Below are 25102 nucleotides of genomic sequence, written 5' to 3'. Positions count from 1 at the left end.
GAATTCGTAAGAATCACATGTTCTATACGGAGTAAAAATGGCATGAAAAGAGTTTATTGAGTTGGTATGATGGTCTATGGGTATATGGTAGACGCTCAATGAAAGGGCGAGTTGAGTACAAGCTGGCTAAGAAACAAAGAATTGGTAAGATGGCGAGTTCGAATCACATGAATCAGGCAGCAGATCAATATTTCTCCATTCCATACTCCACGTAGCTGCTTCCTCGCAGGTCCGACACTCCATCCACTCGGAGAGCATTGCGCTGGCCTGCGAACCCGACTTTCTCGTCCGGATACTCCGAGTCGCTGCTCACCACGGCGGCAGAACTTCCCTGGCTAGTCGCAACTTCGTAGCGGGGTGCCGGCTGCGAGCGTGCAGCAGTCTCTTCGGAATCACGGTGACTCGGCAGAGTAGTGAGGGGCACATCGGTGAAACCATTCATGTCCGGACCAGAGCCTGGGTTTGGTCGTGAATGGGGAGGAGCAGGTCCGCCCTCGCCGCGGTTTTTATCCCGGCCCCAGAAGAGTGTTAGGGCGCGGAGAATGCCGAACATGGCATTGATGACCCAGACCAGAAGGATGCATGAAGCAATGATGACTTCGATCAGGAGAGCCTTTTCTAGGGCGCTGATGACCTTGTACACGACTTCGGTGATCTTGTTGGATGTTTCGTCGCCGGCGTCGGCGAGGAAGCTGTCTGATGCATCGGAACTGTTGATACTGTCTGCTGCGCCGCGCGAGAAAGTGTCATTGGGGAGGAGGGGAAAGTCTATGTGGGCATGATCGGAAACCCAAGTTAGGCCTTTCTGGACGCTTTCGACCTTGAGGCCAATTAAGCAGTCGAAGACGTCGAGAAGAGGCTCGTAGAGTAGGGTACCACCAAAGGTGTCGTTGAGGACACCGATTGTTTTGTCGACAAAGGTATTCAGCGTGTCATTTAGAGCGCTGGTGCTGGTGTTGACCCAGCCAAATACGTGATCGTTCAGCTCGTCGTCAACGTTGATGATGACTTTGTTGGCGTCGTTGGCCCATTGAGCAGATGTATTTTGTAAGACGCTGACAACCTCTTCGGCAAAATCGCCTACTTCATTGGAGAGTTCCGGAACTGTTCTTTTGACGGCGCTGAGAAGAATGTACTGACAGAGGCAGGATAGCAGGCCAGCCAGTGCGAGAAGAAGGACGAATAAAGCTGCGGGGGAGGTCGCATATGCGATCACCCAGCGCACAAGAATCTGTCTGCGGCTGTTACTGAACCGACTAGCGGCTTTGATACCCATTGCTGCCGTGTGGGGCCTGGAGACTATGTAGACGACGTCCATGGGATCATGAGCTTCCTTGCGGACGAGTTGGGAGCGCTCCTTCATCGTATGCCAGCGCCGGATCTCCTGCCAGGCCATGGGGACGCAAGCGATAATGGCAGCGACGACCAGAACGGCGATGAATATTTTGCGGGCAGTTAGGATTATATCGGTTGCTCCGGCAAAGAATGAGTTGATACCATCGTTCTTATCGCAGAATGTCAGGGTCTTTTTCGTAGGGACAGGGAGGGCGGAGGCATTAAAGGTATAATTGCCTAGTGACTCGTTGACCAGTTTCTTCACTTCGTCGAAGGGAAAACGAATCACATTCTCAGTGAAGTTCATGACCTCGTTAAAATTCGGGATAGAGTCGTTGATCTTCTGAAGATCCTTATCAATGGAGGAAGGCAGCTGTACATTTTCCAATTTGTCGATCTCGCTGGTGATATTCAAGGTCGGTACTGATCCTCCGAATAAACTGGCAACCCCGTTTATCTTCGAGATTACTTCATTGTAGTCATCCTCAAACGTTTCGGTGACCTTCGCGATATCCTTCGCCACAGTCTTGACCGTGGAATTCAGAACGTCTGTGACATCTTCGATTAAGCTGAGTCCAACATCAACCACACCATGTACGACGAGCGTAAACAAGCACAGATATGTCTGGTACATCACTTTGACGAAGAAAATCACCAACTCCTCCACACCCGTCAAGGTAAGCATGAGAAGCGTCTTTAGGCCATCAACTGCCACATTGACACCGTCTGCTGTGAGCTCATTGACCCCCTCCGCCAGGTAATGGGGCATAGAGACCATTGCATCGCCCATGGATTCAACGCTTGTGCATGCGGATAGGGCCTCGCTTTTGGCTCGATTCATGTCCGTTTTTATGCTCGAAGCCGCCATCAGCACTCGGGCCAGGACTAGCAGGAGCAAAACAGTCCACCGGTTAAGCCAGACTTGGGAAAGGCGCGCCCGCAGGCCTAGGTAGGGTGTCGAGCCATCAGGGTGTACAGGAATGACTCGACCTTGAACGCCGTTGGGATCTTGAACCCCATAGGGTGGTAGAAGTGGAAAGATTGTCCGACCAGATTTTGAAAACAACATGTCGAAATTTGCTATAAGGCAGAGAGAATTTGGTGCAAAAATGAAAAAGATGTCTACCACGAAAGGTATAGAAAGATGGCAGGGCAGATGTCAAAGAAAGAATAATCCTGACCAGCAGTAATTATTCGAATGAGCAGAAGGCAATTGTCAAGAAGCTGTACTGCATGACCAAAATTAAAGAGCTGTATGGCGAGGCGAGAAGAAACAAAAAGAGTAACACTTGAGAACAACAGATGAAAGAAGCAGAATCAATAGCAATGTCACAATAAGGAGGGTATACCCACCTTATTATGGGCGACTGAGGTAACAGACCGACTTCCATTGTGACCAGGTCAATAATAGCTGAGACAAAGACAGGTTGAAGACACGGCCAACGGCAGCCAGTAAGAGCGACCAGCGCCAACAAGGATAGCAAATAACAAGATCAAAGGCTGCAGCTGATCGGGTCGATCTGCACGATAAGTTTCATTTAGCGCAGTGTCTGTAAGTAGAGCCTATGCCGGTGAGTTTCTTCAGAGTTCTGCAGGCCAGCCAAATATAGGTACCGTGTCGGCGCTTAGAATTACGGCGCTGTAGTCCAATCCGCAACTCAGGACAGCTAGGGCCCACAACATTGCGAAAATCACCAAGAGAGCCGGCTAGGCAGTTTCATACATTGAAGCCTGATCTAATGGCTTTTTTTGCTTGATGGCCTGGGGGTTGGCGGCGCTTCCCGTTGCATGTTGGTACTAGGAAGGGGAAGATCCGTGTGTTGTTGAACACTTGACTGGCTCAGAGCTGCAGATTCTGAGTAGACGCGAGAAAGTTAGCCACGGCTTTTTGACTCAAATTGACGCTCTAAAAATATCTTTTGATGAACAACAGAAGGAGAGAGGTTGAAGAGGAGTTCGCATTCGAGTTGGGCGTTTGGATACTGGATGAAATGCACGGGCACGTGATGTCCAACGACTACAACAAGATTAGTTGAAAGCAACCGGGTTTCTCAGCCGTTTAAAAATCTTGGCATTGAGTGACACGGCTAGATTTACATTTCTGGGAATTCGTTGTAAGTGACAGTAATAAATAAATGAATATGTACTGAGGCATCTGAATCAGGAGTGTCTCATATACCCGCCATGCCTTCTCTGCTAGCACTCCTATTTGCTCCTGCAATGAGACGAGTCACTACAAGAGAGTTTGCTGTAGGCAGTACAGTTTCTGAGTAGATAGATCATGTGAGGTTAAGCAGATTCACCTGCCAGCCAGAGTGACATCTGCCCAATCCACAATGTTTACCCTCCTGGACTGTGCGTCTCCCAGATGCTATTTCCGATGTCTGAGGTGATGAAACCAATATAGTGCGTATCAATCATAGACAAATGTAGTATGTATTCCGCTAGTTCCCGCTTAGTGATGGTATATGATTTGGAGGCAGTGGCATTTCACAGGTTAGACTGGGCATCTGCCGTAAGTTTCCAACTAGAAAGACAGCGATTCTTGTAATTGTTGAAAAAGGCACGGATCAAGCAGATTCACCACAGATGCTTCTGTGGGATCGAACTCTGTAGTTGCCTTCCCTATCAGTTATATAGTTACATAAAAGGCGTCAGTATTCATTGTCAAGACACGCACCATGGTGACGTAGAGTAGCCTGGCAGACAGAGTCTGAATGCACACTCACAACGATCTCCCCATTCTGCTGGTATTGCATCCTCCTTCACGATCTGGCCTTATTCCCAGTAAGGGAATGTAAGTCTGGCATCAAAGTCCTCTTCATGCAATATACCAGGTCTGCCAGTCAGGAGCTCTAGTGAAAACAAGTTAGACTGATGCTGTAAAATCACTCTCTGGTAAATCACCATCGCTTGAAAGAACTGTCATTGAATGAATTTGCACAACGCAGACCGCCTCCGTATCTTGGAAGAGCAAACAGCCCCAACAGAGCAGTCGAGAAAGTGAGCGCATTCACTTCATCTCGCTTATTCTGGTCACGGGAACAACAGGTACAGATACATCCCCAACACCACGATGAACACAAACATGCACCCACAAAACTTGGATAGTAACCGTTCAGGTGAGCAGCGCCTGAACGCATCTATCCTTTCCCACTCCCACATACACAATGCAGAAGGATATACTGACGAGTCCACATGAAGTAGGAGAAGAAGAAGAAGAAGAAGAAGAAGAAGAGGAGGCGAAGGGTGAGAACGAAGATAGCAACACGCGATCCGGCGCGATAAACCTCATACGTGCGCGGACTATCAGTCGCTCATCTACTCCGAAAAATCCCCAGGAGGGTCTTGCTGGCGACAGCCAACGTGCTGTTTCAATTCCCCGGATTGTGGTGATGGAACCTCCCGGGGAGGCAAGGGCCAAAAGGAATAAGAAAAAGAAGGATAAGTACAACAACAAGAAGAAGAAACTCCTGCTAGGTGATTCCGGAAGTGAGACGTCTGAGAGCCAGGGCTCTGAATTGAACAGTAAGCCTATCGCGGATTCGAATACTCTGAGTGATGCTTCGTCTCATTCAAAGGATATAGAGGACCTGTCACACTTCGGTCGTATGTCAGCCAAAGGCTTGTACTCTAGCGTTGCTGCAAGTAAAGAGAAACCCACGCCAGACAACAATGTGTCCCAGGGATGCACAGTGGACAGTGACAAGAAGCGAACTCTGATCGAGTCACTGAGCAAGTTGGACATCAAAGGCAAGCAGCGGATCCAGCCAGTGAACGCAGTCACAGGCAACGATACCTTGCAGGGCATAAATACTCAGCGTGGTCCCCAACCAGTGGACAGGGCGAGAAGAACTGTGATCACTCCTTCATATGCCACGGTTCTTTCTGGAAAACGTGCTCTTCTCAATAATTCATCTGACTCCCTCCAGGCAACCATGGCAGCATTTTCTAAAGTATCAGACGAGTCTTCCCCCAGACAGGATAGCAATTGTGAAGCACGCTCCAGCAATGCAATACTGTCTCCAATTCCAGAACTCTCTAGTGAAGCTGCTACACCTGGTAACCTGAACTCCCACAAACCACTCAGTCAAACGGACCCAGATACCGCAGGTCCCAGCTCAATCGACAATTCAACCTCCACCCCCGTGTCCACAGCATCCACTGGCTGGAGCAACACAACGCTGCAAACCAGCCCCCAGACAACTGAGCCATCCTCTGAGCCCTCCTCGTCCAAGGCAGTCAGTCATCGCCATGCCACTAGTCTTCACCACGCCCACCCCCTCCCACCCACACCCCCAAGCAGCACCCATTCCCACTCCCTCTCGACCCCCAACGAGGCCATAACCAACGCCCAGGGCACCCTCTCCGCCCAGAAACCCGAAGGTTTCTTCTGGCAGCTCGACAGCCACGGCTTCCCCTGTGCCAAAGCCCACTGCGAAAAACGCTGCAACCTCTGGGACGGAGCAACAGTGATCTGTCCACGATGCGGGCCCTACTCCGAAGTACGCTACTGCAGTAGAGACCACCTACTCGAGGACATCAAACCTCACTGGCTCTACTGCGGTCAGATGGTATTCCAGCATCCATGCCGCGAGACCTCAATTCCCCGACGAGTGCGCGTCGGTCCCCCCATGATCCCCTGCGTCCATCACTACGACATGCCAGAGCGTCATCGCCAAGCAGTCCACTTCAACATGAACTTCAGAGAAGGCGACTACTTCATTTTCACGGACTGGCTTGATTTCGTGACCGCCGGACTACCAGGTGATAAGACCGCGATACGTTGCTCAAATAGAGTAATGTACGTGGTGAAATTCGATGACGCCGCAGAGAAGGATCGTTTCCGTCGTGTTCTCGCGGCTTGTCTGTTCAGTAAAGATCCCTCACCTTTCCCGACCATCCCCACAAAACACTCACTAACCAACCCCAAATACACAGTGACCATCGAACTCCCCGACCTAACCGACTACCTCTACCGTCTCATCCGGGACAAACTGCGTCTCTCCAACGCCCCAAATCACATCGAACCCTCCCTGCGCTACCAATTCCTGCAAGAGTTCAATGTGACCATCCAGGAACGCATCACCGGCGCCCGCCATGCCTGCGAAACCGACTGGGACGGCCGAAACCGCCGCAATTGCCACGATCCAGTGTGTCGGAGTGAGTATCGTCGCCTGCTGGGATCCATTGGTGGCAGAGGTTATAGTCGGGTGATTGAGGCGTTGGAGTCCACGTATTGGATTCTGAGGGCCGCCAGGACGACGCACCCGACTGTTGGGGATGCGATGAAGCGTATGAGGGGGGAAGGGTATGAGGAAGTGGCGGACGAGGACAGGCGGGTTTTTAGGAGGGGGGATGGGTGGGATGGGGCGGGTACGGGAGACATGGAAATCGAGGGGTTTAATGAGGGGGATGAGATGTGAGGGAGTCGTGGAGGGGAGGGGAGGGGAGTCTGGGGGAGATGTTGGCCCGAGGATGGATGATGATGGGAGGATGAGTGGGATGGGATGCTGACGCGATGCTGGTCGTTGCGTTGCGTCTGTTCTACCTGTCTTTCTGTCTGAATTTCTTTCTTTCGGTTGTCTGCTTGGGTTGGTTGCTCTAAAGCAGGGGATTCGAGGCAAAGACGAGGAGAGAAGGGGGCTCGGATGGATATGATGTCTTGTCTGTGAGGTGGATATCGTTGTGTAATATGCCTGAGATACGATCATTTAGTTGTGGTAGATGTGGCATGAGTAAACTAGTGGGAATGTGTACTATGAAGATAGTAAAAATGGATGATGAAAATTGAATTCTGTGCCAATGTGCCCTTTTGAAGTCCTCTATTCTTCCTATATAGTGGGTAGTGTTGAACCAGCCGTTGAAGGCAATATCAAATTCCCGCTCTATGCTAGCCCGTCACAATAATCAAACATGTTGAAAACGCTCATGCAATATACTTCTTCAGACCGCGCAGCCTCTCCTTGGCCGTCTCCAGCACGTCGTCGTTCTTGCAGACAGCGAAACGGAGATAGTCCTCAGCGATGTGCGCATTGGCGTCGGTGTAGAACTCGGTGGGAGGGATGGCTGCCACACCGACTTCGTGGATCAGGAACCAGCACAGCTTGAAGTCGCGAGGACGGCTGGCGACGTGCGGAGGGAATGGGTAGTCCTCGGGAAGCTTCACGGAAGACATGTTGGCAAGAACGAAGTAGCCTCCCTCGGGGTCGGAGTACTGCGAGCTAGGTTAGTTTAGGCCTTAGAAGATGTCGGCGCTGAAGTACTCACAGGGATCTTGAGCTCGTCAAAGACTTCACAGAAACGCTCCATCTTCTTCTTCATCTCAGCCCGGCTCTCGTCCCAGAATCCGACCTTGTCGGCCTGCTCGAAGGCAACGGCGGCAGCCTCTTGGAGAGGAGACACACTGCTGTAGCAGATGCGGGTGTGCGCGCCGGCCACGTACTTGATCAAATGCTCGGGGCCGATGAGGTATCCTACTCGCCAGCCAGTGGCGTAGAAGGCCTTGCCCGCAGAGCCGACAGTGAGAGTGCGCTCGTAGAGCTCAGGAGACAGGGTAGCGATTCTGGTGAAAGGGACGTAGTAGAGGCGGTCGTAGACTTCGTCGGAAAGGATGATCAGGTTGTGCTTCACGCAAAGCTCTCCGATGCGCTCCAGCTCTGCGCGCGAGAGGACCTTGCCAACGGGGTTGTGACTGTGCTTGGTCAGTTTGCTGCTTGGCATGTCGTTTGTCACGCTACTTACGGAGAGTTCAGGACCTAAAGACATGGTTAGTTATAGCAATATAGATGAGGAAGTAAGGCACGCTTACAATCATCTTCGTCTTCTCGTTGATGGTGTTCTCCAACTCCTCAAAGTCTATCGTCCACTCGGAGGCAGGGGAAGTCCTCGTCGCGCCATCCTTGGGAGGGTGAAGCGGGACGTAGCGGATCTTTCCACCGGGCATCTCGATGTTGCTAATGTACCTTTGGGACCGTCAGACGGGTTCGCATGGCAGAAGTAAAGACGACTCACTGGTCGAAGAAGGGCTCGAAAATGATCACCTCGTCGCCGGGCTCGATGAAGCCCATGAAGGCACTCAGCATACCTTGAACCGTCTGTCAGCTACCAGTCGCGCACACAACCCAGTATGTCCCACCTTCATTTGCACCCGTGGTGATCGTAACCTCGGTGTCCGGGTTGAGAGTCCGGCCAAAGGAAGGCGAGTAGGCATCGGCGATGGCTTTCTTCAGACGCGGGCGTCCCTAATCGAAGGTGAGCAAATGTTCCGGTATGGGTATGTCACAGTCTGGTTGTACCTTGGTGGGGGAGTATTGGTTGCAGTCGACACGGTCAAGGGCCTCCTTGGCGGCATCCAGGGCGAACTTGGGAGGGTTGTAGCCACTGCGCAAGTAGGATCATGGTCAGAAACTCAAGTCATCCTGGTTCGGCGATTTAAAACTCACAAGAAACCCTGTCCCATGTTCACGATGGGCTGGACGGGGGAGGCAGCGGCGGCCTCATTGACAATGGACCTGCCATCCGGTCAGACAATGAGAAGCAGCAAGGGGAGAGTTCGCGCGCATCGCACCAGACATCCTGTCTCTGGCCAGCGACTCTGGCTGCCGGTTTGAAAGGGTCGGGACGAGCCGTGGTGGCCGACATCGCTCGGAAGAGAGACTGGCGGGGTAGTGTGGGAGTGGACGAGGGGCGCAGGAAAACGGCCGGTGAGGGCTGGAACTTGATGGCTCTGGTAGAGAAAATAGCAGCGCGGTGGCCAGAGAACATAGAGGCAGCTGGGCCGGGGAATTGGAGGAAAGCGGGGAGGGAGGAGAGAAGGGAAGAGAAGAGTGGCTCGAAAAGTAGCGAAGAGAGAGTCAGATCAGATCCGGGGGAGACAAGAGCGGGACTCGCTTTGGCGGCCGCCAACTATAATTGCGTGCTTTGCTGGGTCGGACAGCGCTGATAAGATACCGTTCCACAAGTGTGGATTGGAGACTGTCTCGACACGAGTTCTCTGTCACATAGAAGTTCTAGTGCTTGGAGGACCAAAGGGGATTAATTGACTGTCCGCCATCCTCCGGCATGTGCATCCCTACCTCAAGTACAGCAATGACAGTAGCAGTGACAGTAGTAGACAGTGATGAGCTCCGATGGGCGCGATAACGGTGAGTTCGGAACGGACCTCGGTAGGGAGTGCGCGAGTGTCAGCTAGACGTTATTAGAGACTGTCGACGAATCAATTGATGCAGTATGAATGAATGCTGTCTTGCTATTGACTGGGGTGATGTTCTGGTTGTAAATCAGACCGAGCATCGGAAGTGACGCATCAGTTCCTCAGGCACCCAGGAGAACGGACAGCTACTGTTCTTAGTCAGCCGGCTGTTATCGCGCGCGTCGGAAACGCGTTTCACCACTTAATCAGAAAGTGATTTGATAGCTCCATTTCCCATGGCCGCCACTGGGAGCTGCTCTGCACCCAGCTTGCTGGCAGCGTTTGTGTTATAACTCTAATGACTATCCGCCATCATGGTGTCTTGCCCCATTTGCAGCCAATCCGTCTCCTCCCTGAAGATCAACGACCATATCGATTCTGACTGCCAGAACTTTATCGAAGAGCCGTCCAGCTCGGGCGAGACTCCCGCCACTCAGAAAGCTCCGGTTCCCAGCTTCTTCCAGCCAGCCTCTGCGAAGAAAGCTACTGCCCAGTCTGCTCAAGCAAATGGACAGCGAGATCAAAATGTGACGTCTTCCCCCTTGCGCAACGTCAACGGCAAACGGGCGACACCGCACGATGCCAACTCGTCAGAAGTATACGAGAGATCTGGGCCTAGCCAACCGTCGAGTGAGCCAAAGAAACCCAAGGTTAGTGCCTTGCAAAAGGCTGCACCGTTACCGGAACGCATGCGTCCCCGGACTCTTGACGATGTCTGCGGGCAAGAGCTTGTAGGGCCAAACGGGGTGCTTCGGGGCCTGATCGAGCAAGATCGGGTTCCCAGCATGGTCCTTTGGGGTGGTCCAGGAACAGGGAAAACAACCATTGCTCGCGTGATTGCTTCGATGGTTGGTAGTCGCTTTGTCGAGATCAACAGCACCAGTACCGGGGTTGCCGAGTGCAAGAAGATCTTCTCCGAAGCGAAAAGTGAGCTCAGCCTAACGGGACGGAAGACCATCATCTTCTGTGACGAGATTCATCGATTCTCCAAGTCCCAACAAGATGTTTTTCTGGGGCCCGTAGAAAGTGGGCAGGTTACGCTCATTGGTGCCACCACCGAGAACCCCTCCTTCAAGGTGCAGAGCGCTCTGCTGTCCCGGTGTCGGACATTCACTCTGTCCAAACTTACAGACGAGGATATCAGATCAATCCTTCATCGGGCACTACGCCTGGAAGGACCGAACTATTCGCCTTCGGAACTGGTCGACGAGGAATTGATTGATTACTTGGCCAAGTTCGCCGATGGGGACGCGCGGACGTCCCTCAATCTTCTTGAGCTCGCCATGGATCTGTCGAAACGGCCTGGAATAAACAAGGACGAGATCAAGCGGTCATTGACGAAGACACTTGTTTATGACCGGGCCGGGGACCAACACTACGATACCATTTCCGCCTTTCACAAGTCTATCCGGGGGAGCGATCCGGATGCGGCGCTATACTATCTTGCTCGCATGATCCAGTCCGGGGAAGACCCGCTCTATATCGCTCGACGTCTCATCGTGGTCGCATCCGAAGACATTGGGCTTGCTGACAACAGCATGCTCACGCTAGCCATCTCGACCCACTCGGCCGTGGAAAAGATCGGCCTACCGGAGGCACGGATCAATCTGGCACATGCGACGGTTGCCATGGCACTCTCAAAGAAGAGCACGCGGTCGTACCGCGCCCTGAACAATGCATTTGCTGCGCTAGCAGAGCCCGGTGTCGCTGGGCTACCGGTTCCGATCCATCTGCGCAATGCGCCGACTCGGTTGATGAAGGAGCTCGGATATGGCAAGGAATACAAGTATAATCCTAACTATGTCGATGGGGAGGTTGTCCAGGATTATCTTCCGGAGCAGATTTTGGGACGGAAGTTTTTGGAGGATCACGATTTAGGGCATCAGGTGGACCCAGATCTTATGAGGTAGACTATCATGTCGCTGTCAATGAGGCAGTATAAACCTGCCAGTGCCATTGACTCACCCTCTGTCATCACACACACAAGGCCACGTATAACCAGCCTGTGCCCCATGGCATGAATATGCTTACACAAGACCACCTCGATCGCCTCGAGCGTTGGCAGTATGTCAATGCCAGATCTGGGACGTAAGTCCATCTGCACGGTCAGACGGAGACCATCAATATCCATGCAGGGGTTTCCAGAAATAGCATTCCCCTGTTCAGGCACAGGGAAGTGCACATTGGGCGATTGGATAGGAGTATGAGCAACCATGGAGGCCAGCAGACACCCGGGGTACATCTAAGGAACAGCCTCACACATAATTTCCTACCAAGAACAATAGACCGTGGTAGAAACAAGGATTTTATATGACAGACCATAATTTTCTTCAATTTAGACTTTCAGTCTACCAAGAAATAAATACAAAGTAGGATGTTCAAACCAAACGTGTTCCAGGTTAGCCTCCGCCGCCAATCAAACCGCCGCCTCGCGTCTCCATCGCGTCTCCACCTCCATCTTTCTCTCCTCTTCCTCCTCCAGCTCTTCATCTCATCGTCTCCAGCTTGTTTACCCACTGCACCACCACCCCCTTACAACCTGTCATTTTACCCATCGCAAATTCAATCCCACTCTTCCAACTCCTTGCACCAACAACGCCCCTCCATTGACTCTCACCCTCCACCCCCCACCGACCGACCGCGGTCGGGGTGCTCTCTCACCGACCTAAACCACACCACCACCCACCAAACACAATGGCTTCCTCACAACCCTTCGGCACGCGCTCCTACGCCTCTGGAAAACTCCCCGACCGATCCATCAACGCCAACGCCCTCCCTTTCAGCGCCTCCTCCTTCTCGCGACACCGCAGTCTCGCCGGCGCGCCCGGCGCTCCCACGGCCGGCGACTTCGCCGACCCCAAAGCTAGCCAACAGGCACCAGGTCCATCGCAAGCACCACCGCAACCACCCATGCATTCACAACCCCAACAAGACACGAATCCCTTGAACCGGTTGACAGAGGAGCAACGCGAAGAGATCAACGAAGCTGTAATAACCCACTTTTCCAAGTCACTCCCCGTCAACAAGAAACACATACATACATACACTGCATCCTACAAGGAACAAACACATGATTAACAAGATAATAACAAACAGTTCACCCTCTTCGACCTCGACCGCGACCGCCACCTCGACTACCACGAACTCCGCGTCGCCTTCCGCGCCCTAGGCTTCACCCTCCCCAAACAAGAGCTCATCTCCCTCCTAACCACCTACGGCGTTCCGCGTCCCCAAGTCCAACAACAACAGCAACAGAACCCTGGCAACCCTCCCCCACCCCAGCAACAACAGAACCGCGCGGCAGCAACTACGAACCCCCAACACCCGAGTAATCTGCTCATGCCACTATCGGCCTTTCAGGCCGTCACGGCGCTGAAGATACTGGAGCGGGATCCGCGGGACGAGATCCTGCGCGCGTTCGAACTGTTCGATGAAGGCGGGAAGGGATACATTGATCTGGAGGACTTGAGGCGCGTGGCCAGGGAATTGGGTGAGACGGGCCTCGAAGAGGAGGAGTTGAGGGCTATGATTGAGGAGTTTGATTTGGAGGGTGTCGGGGGTGTTACGCGCGAGGCGTTTGTGGGGATTTGCTGGCAGTGATTTTTCTTCTTTTTTTTTTATACCTCTCTTTCTTTAGTCTTTTTTTTTCTTTTTTTTTTTTTTTTTTTTTTTTTTTTTTTTTTTTTTTTTTTTTTTTTTTTCTATTATTGGATATGTATGTGGATTGGGTGGAATTTCCCGGTTTCGTGGGTAGATGGGAGATGGATGGTTTATTCTTGTTTACCTCACTGACTTGTCTTTGGTGTGTGTCTGTTTTCTTGTTGACGTCTAATCATTTACCACTCGTACTCTGCATGGACTGGCGCCAATTGATTTGGAATTTTGACTATACAATGAAAATAGGATTATCAATATCGATTCCCTTCCTGACGACTACCATGCTATGGTCAATGTTGCTTACTATACCTACAAGACGGAAGTTATTTAAATCGAAGAGTTCATTATACTACACGGCAAGAATACATACATCATACCCCCGACCATACATACCACGGTCCGTCTAGTATGGGCAAGAAAGGGAGAGAAGGTAAACGAACAAAGAACGAAACAAACTATCAATTGAGCAAGACGTGAACCGACCCCGGCCACTGTATCCATTAATTGTAGGTTTAAACACCCAGACCCCATATAGAAAAGAACAACAATCCAGCACCAAACCAAAACTCTAAAACACGCCTCCACTCCAAGACAAAGAATGTTAAGGTCAATTACTTCAATCAATCAATCGTCACAAAATGCAATGCGAGTGGCTGCAAGAATCATAATGCATACTAAATCGCACGGAAAGTCTCGTCAATCAACCGTACCGCCCCTGGGGAGACATATATTGCGGTACTGGCTGGCCAGCTACACCTGGATATGGTGGCGGCGGCTCGTTCCCTAATCCTTGATAGCCTCGCGCCGGCCACTCGTTCATGGGCGGCGGCGGGGGAGGTCTAGCGCCGGGCCAGGGTCCGTAGGGCATTGGACGCGGGACGGGTTTGGGGGCGCGGGCTTGACGACAGCGGTTCACGATGCAGGTCATCAGGGCTAGAAGGATGAGGGCGCCTACGGCGCAGGCGACACCGATTACGATGCCCTTGTGGTTCTTGATCCAGGATTCGACGTTCTGGCCCTTGCAGTCCCCGTTGCTGCAGTAGCCGCCATTGCCGCAGGGAGTGCCGTCGAGGAAGTTCTGGTTGACGCTGTAGCACGTGCCAATCTTCGGGGAGGTGCAGACCAGTTCGCAGGAGGAACTGAAGGAGGAACATGCGTAGGTGTCGTTGCTGTGGAGGAGACTGCCCATTACACTGCGGCACTGGTAGTCCCGGCTGGTGCATTGGCCACTGGCGCAGGCGAGTCCCGAGCCACTGCTGCCGCAGCTGGTGCCGTCTTTCTTGAACGAGTCGGTGGGACAAGTGCTGGAGTTGCCGCTGCAGGTCTCTGCCACGTCGCAGTCGCCGCGACTGGCGCGACATACTGTCCCGGCCGAGGAGAACTGGCAGCTCGAACAGCAGCTATCGTTGGAGTCATCACACACAGCTCCCGACTTGAACTTGCATGTCTTCGCGTCGCAGCAGTTGTTGTCGCCGCAACCATCTTCTCCGCCACAGTCGCAATCTTCGCCGGACTCGACAATTCCGTTGCCGCACTGGCTGCCAGTGTAGGTGGTGACGTCGCGGTTGGCGGAGAGACAACTGGACTTGACGCTGTTGCGGCCCAGGGCTGCGCAAATATTTCCGATAGTGCATTGCGAGAACGAGGTGATGTCTGTTCCAGTTGTGGGGTTCATAATGTATTTTGCGTTGGCATCGCAGGTGCTTGAGGTCAACGGACAGCATTGAGACGAGGCTTCAAGATCCTGTGCACAGGTCTGGGAGTCGCAGTCGTGGACGGCGCCGAAGGTGTGGCCAGATTCATGAGCAAAGATTTGCCAATCCGAGCCGGAAGACCGAACGACAACGTTAGTTCCACTGACCGTACTGGAGCCATCCGAAGAAGCATCGCTGTTACAGAGTTGGCCCAGCCAGGACAGTCCGACCTCGTTGCCCGTCGCGCAATCGCTCATTAAGGTCCAATAAGCATTGTCGTCCGATTGCTCGCCGCGCCACTTGGAGAACAGATCCAGACGAGAGGTGAGATTTCCGCTGGAGCAGGGCATGTTCCATGCTGTGGCCGCGGGCGGATTGTCGGGGCATGAGCTGTCGGTAATGGTCAAATTCCGCAGCCCAATCGTAATGTTGAAGGACTTTTCGTAAACATTGGACGCGCTGTTCACAGTACTGATGACCCATTCCTTGGCGGCCGTCTCGTTGTTAAAGGAGCCGGTAAAGGAGCAGTCCGTTGCAACACCAATCAGAGCCACCTGTTTCGTGCTCGGACAGCCCGAAGTATCGCCAATGGTCGATGCCAGATTGACACCACCAGCATTACCGGACACACTTCCGATATCAGACTGGCGCTTGTTGAGTCCAAACAAAGAGTTCAACGACATCGCTCCCCACGCATCCGTTTCCGCCTGGACGTACGGTTGTAGCACAGGGTGGTTGGGGTTGGTGTTGAAGCCGAGCTGATCGGCTTGACACGAAGTTGATCCGAGCGACGACCGCTTCAATTCCGTATGTAGACGCACCATATCCGAATCCCGGTAGAAGATCATATAATCCTTCGCTGAGTCAGGAAGGTCGACATCCACGGGGCGTTTCTTCTCCATGTATGCCGATTTCAGCTGAACATGATGGTTGTCGCCGTCGACACTGAAGACTCCCTCAAACAGTGGCTCCGAACCATCCTGCTTCAAGTAGATCCGCGCCCATCCAACCGGATCCCACATGCCTTTTCCTCGCCCGAGTAGACTCCTCCCCTTGAAGACCTTGTGCTCATGTCGGGCAATGGGCTCGTGACGTCGCACGTTCCCGTCGGCGTCGAGGTACTGTACGATTGCGTCTTCTGCCAGGATGTCGTGGTTGGGTTCCAGCTCCAGCTTGATCCGCTGGTGCGTGTCATGGATATCGAAGGTGATGTCAAAGTGGTCAAGGTGATTGACCCGCTGCGAGGGCGTCTTGATGGTGGGCTGGTCAAGCGTCGACACATGACGGATGGCACTTGGAGCTTGTGATCGAGCTGCATTCGGTCAAGTTAGAACAGATCCATGCGCCAGATATCGCCGAGCTCACCTTGTACATTGGCCCCAAAGAGTGATATAGCACCTGCAATGAAGGGCAGGGAATAGGTAAGAAACCGCATGGCTGTCAGCGAGTGAAGACAGCCGATGGGAGATGTTGAAGGTATGCGCTGAACGAGTGTGCTGGCATCAAAACAACAGCGAGAGATCCGGGAAGTCAGGGTTAACAGACCCCTTCGATCCACAGCATCAGGCAGCGACGAAACGTGGAAACGAATGAGTTCCCTTTCACAGCTAATTGGATGGACCCGGTCGAGATCTTGGCTCGGGATCCGGTCATGTATGACGGATCACGCCGGAGATTAAGCTGCACTGAAGGAGGGTTTATTCTTCCCCGGATCGTCGCAGTCTCTCACACCTTCAGAGGAAGTATACTGGAGGTGTGGAGAGGAGAGAGAGAGAGAGAGAGAGAGAGAGAGCGCGCGCGCAACAACCGGAGTGAGCAGTGAGACTCACTTGACGGGGGAGTGAAAGGGATTCTTCCAGTTGGCGAACCAAGGAGGTTTTGGCTTGGCTGGAGGCGCAGCCGCCTTGGCGAGCGGGCGGAAATCTGGAATGAATGGCGAGAATCTCCCTCCAAGCAGTAAACAAATACACGTTGGTCCAGAGGGCAAACAGGAGCGAGTCTAATTCAACGAAAGTGAATTGAATTGAGAAAATGGAAGATGATGGATGGGAAAATAAGGTGGAGGGGGTGGAAAAAGCGGAGGATAGTAGCGAGGGACTTGAGGAGAGGGATTGACAGGGTCCGGTTCAGGGATTGCAATTGGACCCCGAATCAACAACAACAAACCATTTGATGGTCGATTCATCGCTTCTCCGCTTTTGGTTGTCGCGGACACCCGCCAAGCCTCCCGGCGCTTACGGATCATCGCTCATTATATTGTTGTCTTAATAACCACTCATTCCTGTGGTCAATACTCTTCAACCATAGTGTCACCATTCCCCCGCAGTTTGGCGCCCAGTAACCCCAACTCAAGATCAGTCGGGAACCAAATGAAATGCTTCGTGCGCCTCTCGGGCGAAATGCGGAATCATGGCGCCGCAGACGCCACATGCTACACAAGCCATGCCATCTTCTCCATCGCTCTCTTCCCATGCAGCTTCCTCCACTTCGTTCTCGGTCACGGCTGCACTGTCTCCACGATGAAGGGGTTCCTGAAGGTGATGCATCGTGCCGCTGTTACGCGTAGAGACAGGCACTGGCTCAGAAATGGCCAAGGCATCGTTGCGCCGCGACCCTTGGCTCTGAAACATCTTACCAATATCGCGTCCACTGCTTTGCTTCCGTTCTCCAGCTGCCTCTACCAGATTTGTCACAGCGACATTCATTAACCGCAGGTTCCACCCAGATCTCTCCGGGTGAAGCTTGCGGAACATGGACAGTAGCTGATCTCGTACCAACCGTTCAGCCAGCGCGTCTACACTCTCATCAAGATGAAAGACATAGCCGGGCAGCGGCGCTGACCGAGAAATTCTCCCCCCATGGTAAGCTTGCGCATTGTCGGTGGCAGATCGGGGCCGGGTGGACAGCCGCAGGGTCCGTGGATGCGCGAGCCATCGGACTTTAGACACTGCAACTTGGTTTGCTGCTGTACCGTCAGTCTCCCTGTCCTTCTCTGTCAGATCCGTCCGCATCCGACGAAGTAAGCTCCCTGTGAGCGAGACTAGCTCTTTACGGACGCTGTCGAGACTGTCCAGGCGACCGTAGGAATCTTCAATACTTATCTGCGTGGGCAAATCTCCTGCCTGGATGACCTCGGTATTGTCTACGCCATGCAGCAGTCCCCAGACCCGCACCCCGATATCTCGGGGTGCCCCTGGACCACCTAAGATCTGACTGAGGTGGGACGGGCCCATGCCAGGCAACAACCGGATGTCTCTCACAGTCACCTTGTCAGAGTCAGCGGTGTCGTCGGCGGTTACCGCTGGGACTGAGTGAGCGCCTTCATCAGCAAGATAGTGACAGAGTTTCCGCGTCAGTTTGGAGCCGATCCCAGGGATCTTCCTGATTTCGTGCGCATCGAGAAAATTCAGCACATTACTGGACGCAGCAAGCGTCGGTGTAGTATACGGGGGAAGCAGCGTAGTCTGGTTGTTCGGTTTATGAGTGCTGCCTGCGAGCTTGGCGAGAAGCTTGGACGTAGAGATCCCCACTGTGGCAGTGTACCCTTTCTGCTGCTCCAGTTGACCGCGAAGGTAGCCTGCGAGGTGCGAGGCCACCAGCAGTCGAGTGTAAAGCCAGGCTGATGCGTCTTCGTCAGCTGTCGCAGTCGTCGAGGGCGCAGCGGCAGCGATCGTATTCGGATCAGCTGGGTAAGTGGAGCCACATAATCGGGTGGCATCATAAGTGAAACCCACGGTGGGTTCGTGCCGGTCCAGATGAAAGAATGAATGTTCCAGATCATAGCGATTTAACAAATCGACATTGTAGTTGATCATCTCGGTGACATCCAAGAACAACTGCAGGCGGGTATTAGATGGGATCGCGAAGAAGTTCACTGCAGCCCAGGAACCCGTGGAGAACCACCTCAACGGGCAGTCCTGACAATGAAATCAAGTTTGTAGTCGAAACTAGCAATACATACCTCATCAAACCCGAGTCTTTCGACCTTCTCCCCCCAGACGAAGGACCTAATGTAGAGGAATAAATCCTTGGATGCATCACGAAATCTAGACAGATCTTCACCTAAGACAATGACGACGTCCGGGCAGATCTGTTTGGCCTCTTTGATCAACTGGAGCTTGCGCAACCCGCGCCGGCGGGCCTCATAATTACAGGTGACTACAATCTGTTTCTGCTGGACGGCCAACGGCAAGGATTTCAGCACCGGCTGCTCCACCTCGAAGACCGAGGCGTAGAAACAATCATAATCCTGTGGGGATTGCAGAGAGGCAGTTAGCTAACGGCCGAATGGAGTCACGTTTCCCGCAGGATGTTGAAAACGTTATTTTTATTTGAGTGCAGTATGGATCACTATATGGGTAGCGTGACTGACAAAGTGGAGGATGATTCGGCGGTCGTCTCTGGATGGTAACACAGCCATGAACTATGTAGCATCGACTGAGAGAGGGCCAGTGGGGATCGAATTTCCAGGCAGACCTCAACGGGAACTTGTATTCCGTCTGCGACCTTGTACTGAGTCCCTACTGTATCCGTAGTAGGGAGGCGAAAAGGATGTTGCGAAAACCTCCGGTGGATAATATTACCGGAATGCAGAGGGCTGGAAATGGGAGCTCAAAAAGGGAAATTGTCCGTCCGCACCTGTCATCAAGTAGCGAGAAGAGATTCGATAGTCAACCGAGATGAATCCATAGATAGGATAGATAGTGCGATGCAACATTCTGTTTAGTGCGAATTGAGTCATCCAGCTGATTGGGCAACAAACCTGCGGCTGGGATGTGGCTGGTGCAGTGGTCACGCTTCAGTCGCTAGGTGGCTGGGGTAAAGCCCATTCAGACTTTCTGGTTGGTTGGACCCTGGCTGACTCAGTAGGTGCGTGACCATGACGCTAACCCAAAGGGGTGTCATTTCCCCACAGTCACTTCGTGCAGGGACTATCCCATTTTTAGAACACCGCGTCAGCTGCAGTTTTGATTGGTCCGTGTCAGATGCAACTGCCTTACGTAAGGGCCGCACTGTGACGCGCACCTTTTCCCTTTTTCTTGCTCCAGTTCAATTGCTATAAATAACGTCTCGCAACTCGTGCCCGGGAACGACAACCAGCAATACTCAACGTGGAAATGAATCAAAACATACACTCATGGTGGATGTGAGTCAACACTAGGCAGATTTCTACCAGAGACATGGCGGAGATCAGACTGCTGGAGGAATGGATCGGCCGCGTGTCTCGCCCGGGCGTCGATGGCCAGAAGATGGCAGATGGAATGGAGCCGTTGGAAAGATCGGCCATTCTCGATCATCGGAAAACTGGGGCCCGTCGGCGGCGGCGTCAATAGTTGGGTTATAATTAGATGGGGAGCGACTAGCCGGTCGGTGGTCCAGCAGATGAGCACTAAGACTGTGAAGACATGCCTGAATGGAGATGCTGAGGGTACGATGGAGTCCAGCGACTCCATCCACCAGCCCGGCTTGGATGGTTGGATGGTTGGATGATAGGATGGCGAAGACTCGTAAATTTAGCACTTTTGATTAACAGTAATTTCTTAATTTCTTAATTTCTTGATCTCTTTAATTTCCCTCCCCCGCGGCTAAAAGACATTTTCAGTTTCAGTTTCATTTTAACCCAGTTTCCTCTTGGACTGACTTTAATCAATCTTCTTCTGCCTATCCTCTGGCTTATCCTCTGGTTCCAACAGTCATTTCTTCAACATTCCAGCAAACCATGAGTCGCAGATCATTCTAAAATAAGGCGACCCTCGTACAAGCGCCCACGTCTCTTGTCTGCTTGGTTCCAGTGCTTGGGATCCCACCTGGTCTTATTTCAGAACCTTATCGTCCCTGGATTTGACGCGCTTGGAGCCGGTTGTTGCACTTCTGCATCTTGAATCACACTCCGGTGCTGTTGGCAAGGCGCTACTGCTTCTGCTTCGTCTTTCCTGCTTCTTGGTGCGGGGCCTTACTGTTGCACCTTCCAAGACCTCCTCGCTTTCTGATCTCATTTCGTTTATCCTCCTCCTTCCTCTCTTCCTCTCTCTTCCTTTTCCTCTTTCTCTTCTTCTTCTACTGCTCCCTCCGCCGTCGTGTTTGGGGGCCTTCGCCATGCTCGCAACCCCCATGACCCCGCAAGCATCCCACCCTTCGTCTTCTTCCTCCAACATGGTCTGCAGTCTGGCTTCGACTGCGACCACCACAACCTCTTCCTCTTCATCCTCCTCATCCGCCAGTGCCCCACAACAAACTACGATATCATCCCGACCGAAGCTCACTCTCCAAACCTCCTCTCTTCCCCGAACCTTTGGTACATCCTCAACGGGACTGTCCCTCTCTCTCGCAACCGGAACGGCATCTCCTACCGTCCGTAATACCTTCAAAAATGCCTACGAGGTCACCGGCCCTGCGTCTGCCACCGCCTCTCCGTCATCCAAATACCCATCCAACCAACGCTTCAGCAAACCGTCCTCTCCATTTACCACACACAACCCATACCAACTCCCCCTGGGGGTGAAGAGTATTCTACGAAACTCGCCGCTCGAGCCGACCTGCCGCCGACGGGCTGGATCGGTGGCCACTACCGGGCCGAATGGTGGACCGAGCGCGCGCCGCGTCTTCTTTCCCGCGAAGAAGCAAGTCAGCTATCGCAATCCCTTGGAAGAGGAAATTCAGACCGTGCACTACACGGCGCGCCACTCTGATCTACACGATGAACCCGAGCCTGCACTCCAACCTCAACCTCAGCAATCAGAGGTGACCTCATCAGATGAGGACTCGGATTCAAACGCCAGCGGGTGTCCCTCGGATTCCAGCACTTCCGAAGATGAGCCCGAGGCCGGCTTAGGGAAGAAGACATCGTCTCCCATTAAGCGGAAGAAGCGCAAACATTCCAATGCCGAGAGGCAAGTCCGGGCAGTGGCCTTGATGGACGGAATTGCGGGACCCAGCAACCCAGGCAGCCTGACACCACAAACGCCGCGCAGGAAGCGAGCTAAACGTCGCTGTGAATGGCGATGGACCCTGGGACCGTTAGAGAATCGTGACAAACTGCTTCATCCCGTCCAGGATGAGACGGGTTCAACATCATCCGTGTCCCAGCCTGAAACGATGCCGCACGAGTCCGAAACGGAGACCCCGTCCTCCGACCCTCCGCTGTCCAGCGCCAGTACCACACTCTATCACTCCAGCCCCAGTTCATCTGTCTCGTCGGATGTGGAAACGGAAAATGACGAGTGGCAGACGCACACCACCCACGAACTTGAATGCGCACATGCCGATCAATGACGATAACCCATGCTTGGTTACGAACCCCCTTGCATTGATGATCACGAATTATGCATATAGACGGCAGATGAACCACAGCATACCCCATCCTACTTTCAGACATATTGCTAGATAGCTATTATCGATTTGGGATTTTCTTTTCTTTTCCTTTTTCTTTTTCTGGTCGGGAAGCTCTACCTTGAATGTCTGGACGTTCATGCCGTTTACATTCACCGACCAGTCAACTTTTTACACTTCTGCCTACTTTCTCTATAAATATTTTCATATCTTCTTCCAATAATATACATTTATATGCATGTGAATGCAATCTGACCAGATGATTACATGGCTACATTCCACCTTCACCCGTGTAATGCTGTGCTACGTGCCTGCCGTATGTTCATGCAGCTCCATGCTTCATACAAATCATAAATACGACGGTCGATCTCTGACGCATTCCCCATCCTAGTATGCTTAATATAGCAACAATAATAACATGCGGAGACCCCATGATATTAACTTTCGTGGATCGTCTCTGCGTCATAATATCCAACTAATCTAACTAGTAATAGCTGCATCGACTTGCAGATCATCCTTTAGATAGATCTTATAGTGCCAGCCAGCCAACCCTCAGACTTTCAAGAGAAAGAAGAAAGAAGATAAAAGAAAAGAAAAGATTAACGAGAAATAGCTCATAGACTATTGCCAACTCGGTCAGAGCTGCAGACTGTATGTCGAGCCAGGACAGAAATGTAATAACCATGATCTCGAAGGTGTCGCCTTCTCTTCTCTCGCATAATATGATAATGAATTCTATAATGTTGACAGGAAATCCAAGATTAACGTAAGACTACGGGTGACAGATATCCAAAGGCAAATTACAGAATAGAAATGGTAACAATCCGCGAACAAGAAAAACCACGTGTAGCACCTGACCTGCTAAGCAGCAGCAACGGGCCGCTCCATCATCTTCTCCTACATACTTTCTCCAGAAGTTTGAACCTCCATTTCCGATTGTTCAAGAAGGCGATCTCTAGTATCCTTCAGAAAGCATACGCTTCAGGTAGGTCCAACCTGCATAGGATCAATCGAAAGGCGAACGGATGCTGTCATGGCTAGCGTTGATGCGGATCTGCGCAGTACGACAGGGACTGTTTCCTTCGAGCCATTAGCAGAATGCTGCGCATTTCGAGATCTACCTCGATGTCCCGCCAATCGCCCCCCGGTGTAACAAAAGCGCGCCATTTTTTGTCGCCCTCGATCATATCTCGCATGAGAGTGTCCACGCAGTCGCCATACCCGCCTTCTTTTACCGATAAAGCTTCAGATTGTGCCTTGCGCCATTCATGGATCATACTCAATGTCCGTATCAGGGTCTCCAGACTACCAAGTGTCTATGATGCACGCATTCTTACAGCTCCTGGCGTCTCCAACACGCCAGGCGCATCATCATCGGCAGGAACACTCACCAACCTTGTAAGGTCGGTCCAGTTAGCAAAGTCCCGGCATTCAACAGGATACATCCATTCATTGTTGAACACTGATATTCCTGGTTGAGGCCAGTACGGTACCAGATCCTCAAAAAAGAACTTTTGCAGGGCCCTATTAACCTGCGGACGTCCCATTACGACGTAATGGCCCCAGTTCCAGAAAACAACAGTACCCCCAGGCCGGACTATTCGTGTCATCTCTTTCCAGAGCGGCTCAGGGTCGAACCAATGTGCTGCTTGACAGGCGATCACCAGATCAACCGTCTTCGATGCAATGAAGGGGAGAGACTCTGCATTGGACTGGTGATGTTGGATATTACTGACGTCCGATTTCTGAGCTCCTGCAGCTTGCTTCAGCATGCCCTTGGAGGAATCAACGCCGATAACAGATTTGAAAAGGGTGGCCAGCGCGCGAGCCACAGCCCCATGGCCAGTACCCAGGTCGACACATAGTTCGCGGGGAGACTGGTGGTAGGCTAAAACAGTGTCGTGCAGAGCCTGAGGAGGGGAAGGGCGATGTGCAGCATATGCCGAACAGTCATAACCTTCATCCCTTGCGGAGCAGAAAAACGCTCACCGGTATGTCGGAAATTATAGACATCCGGGGAAAAACTCACGAGAAACTGGCCATTGGTTGAACGTGATGTAACCTGTCGCAGATCATACTATCAGACTTGAGTCCTCCCTTTTGGTCTTGTCACCGAAGACTGGAAGTGATTTATATACTAACTCATGGCGTGGATATCACTTCGCCATACCTTCCTACGGCTCTTATGCTTAGAGTATGCAGCAATGTGCGCAAGCCTCATGAGATAACATGACTGTTCCACATACCCAGTTGCCATGACAATTCCACTTTTCTTTCAACGTTGATCAGAAGTTAAGTTTTATTATATATACTGTATGTATTGTCTTGGTTTCTCTATACTAACTGAAAGATAAGACCAATAGCATAGTATAATAGAATAAACTTGGCTAACCAATTTAACTTGTGATAACCACAGAATCCGTGGATTAGAATTAGAAAGCACTGCTGCAGTATCCAGCACTAACAAGGCTAGGGATATAGTAAAGGTCAAACTGGGACGGTCCATACCGTTCTATTCCCTGATGATACCGTCAATTATTAGTATCGAAACGTCATACTGGCATGGACTATGCCTTCAGAGACAAGGACAATCTCAAATGAACGTGTAGTCTTATGGGAGAAAGACTCAATAAAATCTCAAGGCAGATAATGGAATCGATGAAAGTAAGATTCGGCTCAATACGCTACCACAAATGTGGCCTTCGAGGGAGTAGTGAATAAGGATGATTCTTCTTGAAAACAAGGTTTTGGCAAAATATAGAAAACTACATACTACCTAACACTAGATAGTGCCCATTTCAACGTATCAAGTTCTTTCGAACCTGTACTATGAATTTAGTCTCCAGTTGTTTAAGCCTATGGCAACATGTGGCGACCTAACCTTGCGACTACC

General features: G+C 51.9%; 10 protein-coding genes across 10 annotated transcripts; 5 read left to right on the top strand and 5 right to left on the bottom strand.

The window, feature by feature from the left end:
• Positions 1–184: 184 nt before the first annotated feature.
• On the bottom strand, positions 185–2404 carry prm1 (pheromone-regulated protein PRM1; the record flags this gene model as incomplete). The annotated part of the gene is made up of 1 exon (XM_025527923.1): positions 185–2404. One exon carries the CDS (start codon positions 2402–2404, stop codon positions 185–187), a length of 2220 nt encoding a protein of 739 aa, XP_025383582.1.
• A 2043-nt stretch (positions 2405–4447) lies between these two features.
• BO83DRAFT_455926 (uncharacterized protein) lies at positions 4448–6761 on the top strand (the record flags this gene model as incomplete). The annotated part of the gene is made up of 2 exons (XM_025537050.1): positions 4448–6210; positions 6277–6761. Exons 1-2 carry the CDS (start codon positions 4506–4508, stop codon positions 6759–6761), a joined length of 2190 nt encoding a protein of 729 aa, XP_025383581.1. The 5' UTR covers positions 4448–4505.
• Positions 6762–7135: 374 nt separating this feature from the next.
• On the bottom strand, positions 7136–9587 carry BO83DRAFT_382274 (kynurenine--oxoglutarate transaminase). Its single transcript, XM_025532193.1, has 9 exons — positions 8906–9587; positions 8781–8849; positions 8634–8718; positions 8474–8579; positions 8350–8422; positions 8147–8300; positions 8080–8093; positions 7606–8029; positions 7136–7552 (listed from the first exon to the last, which is right to left on the bottom strand). Exons 1-9 carry the CDS (start codon positions 9100–9102, stop codon positions 7265–7267), a joined length of 1410 nt encoding a protein of 469 aa, XP_025383580.1. The 5' UTR covers positions 9103–9587; the 3' UTR covers positions 7136–7264.
• A 187-nt stretch (positions 9588–9774) lies between these two features.
• On the top strand, positions 9775–11839 carry BO83DRAFT_411632 (ssDNA-dependent ATPase MGS1). The gene has a single exon (XM_025534328.1). It carries the CDS (start codon positions 9844–9846, stop codon positions 11437–11439), a length of 1596 nt encoding a protein of 531 aa, XP_025383579.1. The 5' UTR covers positions 9775–9843; the 3' UTR covers positions 11440–11839.
• A 384-nt stretch (positions 11840–12223) lies between these two features.
• Positions 12224–13146, top strand: cdc31 (putative cell division control protein Cdc31; the record flags this gene model as incomplete). The annotated part of the gene is made up of 3 exons (XM_025528801.1): positions 12224–12517; positions 12626–12755; positions 12834–13146. The coding sequence occupies 3 exons, from the start codon at positions 12224–12226 to the stop codon at positions 13127–13129; spliced, it is 720 nt and encodes a 239-aa protein (XP_025383578.1). The 3' UTR covers positions 13130–13146.
• Positions 13147–13252: 106 nt separating this feature from the next.
• Positions 13253–13740, top strand: BO83DRAFT_148992 (uncharacterized protein). The gene has a single exon (XM_025526224.1). The coding sequence runs from the start codon at positions 13291–13293 to the stop codon at positions 13591–13593; it is 303 nt and encodes a 100-aa protein (XP_025383577.1). The 5' UTR covers positions 13253–13290; the 3' UTR covers positions 13594–13740.
• admB (ADAM family of metalloprotease ADM-B) lies at positions 13740–16405 on the bottom strand. The gene is made up of 2 exons (XM_025526226.1): positions 16246–16405; positions 13740–16192 (listed from the first exon to the last, which is right to left on the bottom strand). The coding sequence occupies exons 1-2, from the start codon at positions 16313–16315 to the stop codon at positions 13887–13889; spliced, it is 2376 nt and encodes a 791-aa protein (XP_025383576.1). The 5' UTR covers positions 16316–16405; the 3' UTR covers positions 13740–13886.
• Positions 16406–17234: 829 nt separating this feature from the next.
• On the bottom strand, positions 17235–19300 carry BO83DRAFT_323256 (putative DNA polymerase iota; the record flags this gene model as incomplete). Its single annotated transcript, XM_025527926.1, has 3 exons — positions 17235–18716; positions 18842–19129; positions 19253–19300. The coding sequence occupies 3 exons, from the start codon at positions 19298–19300 to the stop codon at positions 17235–17237; spliced, it is 1818 nt and encodes a 605-aa protein (XP_025383575.1).
• A 1354-nt stretch (positions 19301–20654) lies between these two features.
• On the top strand, positions 20655–22534 carry BO83DRAFT_149003 (uncharacterized protein). Its single transcript, XM_025526225.1, has one exon. The coding sequence runs from the start codon at positions 20977–20979 to the stop codon at positions 22150–22152; it is 1176 nt and encodes a 391-aa protein (XP_025383574.1). The 5' UTR covers positions 20655–20976; the 3' UTR covers positions 22153–22534.
• Positions 22535–23246: 712 nt separating this feature from the next.
• Positions 23247–24486, bottom strand: BO83DRAFT_411627 (putative S-adenosylmethionine-dependent methyltransferase; the record flags this gene model as incomplete). Its single annotated transcript, XM_025534327.1, has 3 exons — positions 24199–24486; positions 23547–24086; positions 23247–23525 (listed from the first exon to the last, which is right to left on the bottom strand). Exons 1-3 carry the CDS (start codon positions 24220–24222, stop codon positions 23247–23249), a joined length of 843 nt encoding a protein of 280 aa, XP_025383573.1. The 5' UTR covers positions 24223–24486.
• Positions 24487–25102: the final 616 nt, after the last annotated feature.

The sequence above is a fragment of the Aspergillus eucalypticola genome (assembly GCF_003184535.1).
Source record: "Aspergillus eucalypticola CBS 122712 chromosome Unknown BO83scaffold_33, whole genome shotgun sequence".
NCBI classification, from domain to species: domain Eukaryota; kingdom Fungi; phylum Ascomycota; class Eurotiomycetes; order Eurotiales; family Aspergillaceae; genus Aspergillus; species Aspergillus eucalypticola.
The sequence above is the reverse complement of the archived record's forward strand: the minus strand, read 5'-3'. Positions and strand labels throughout refer to the sequence as shown.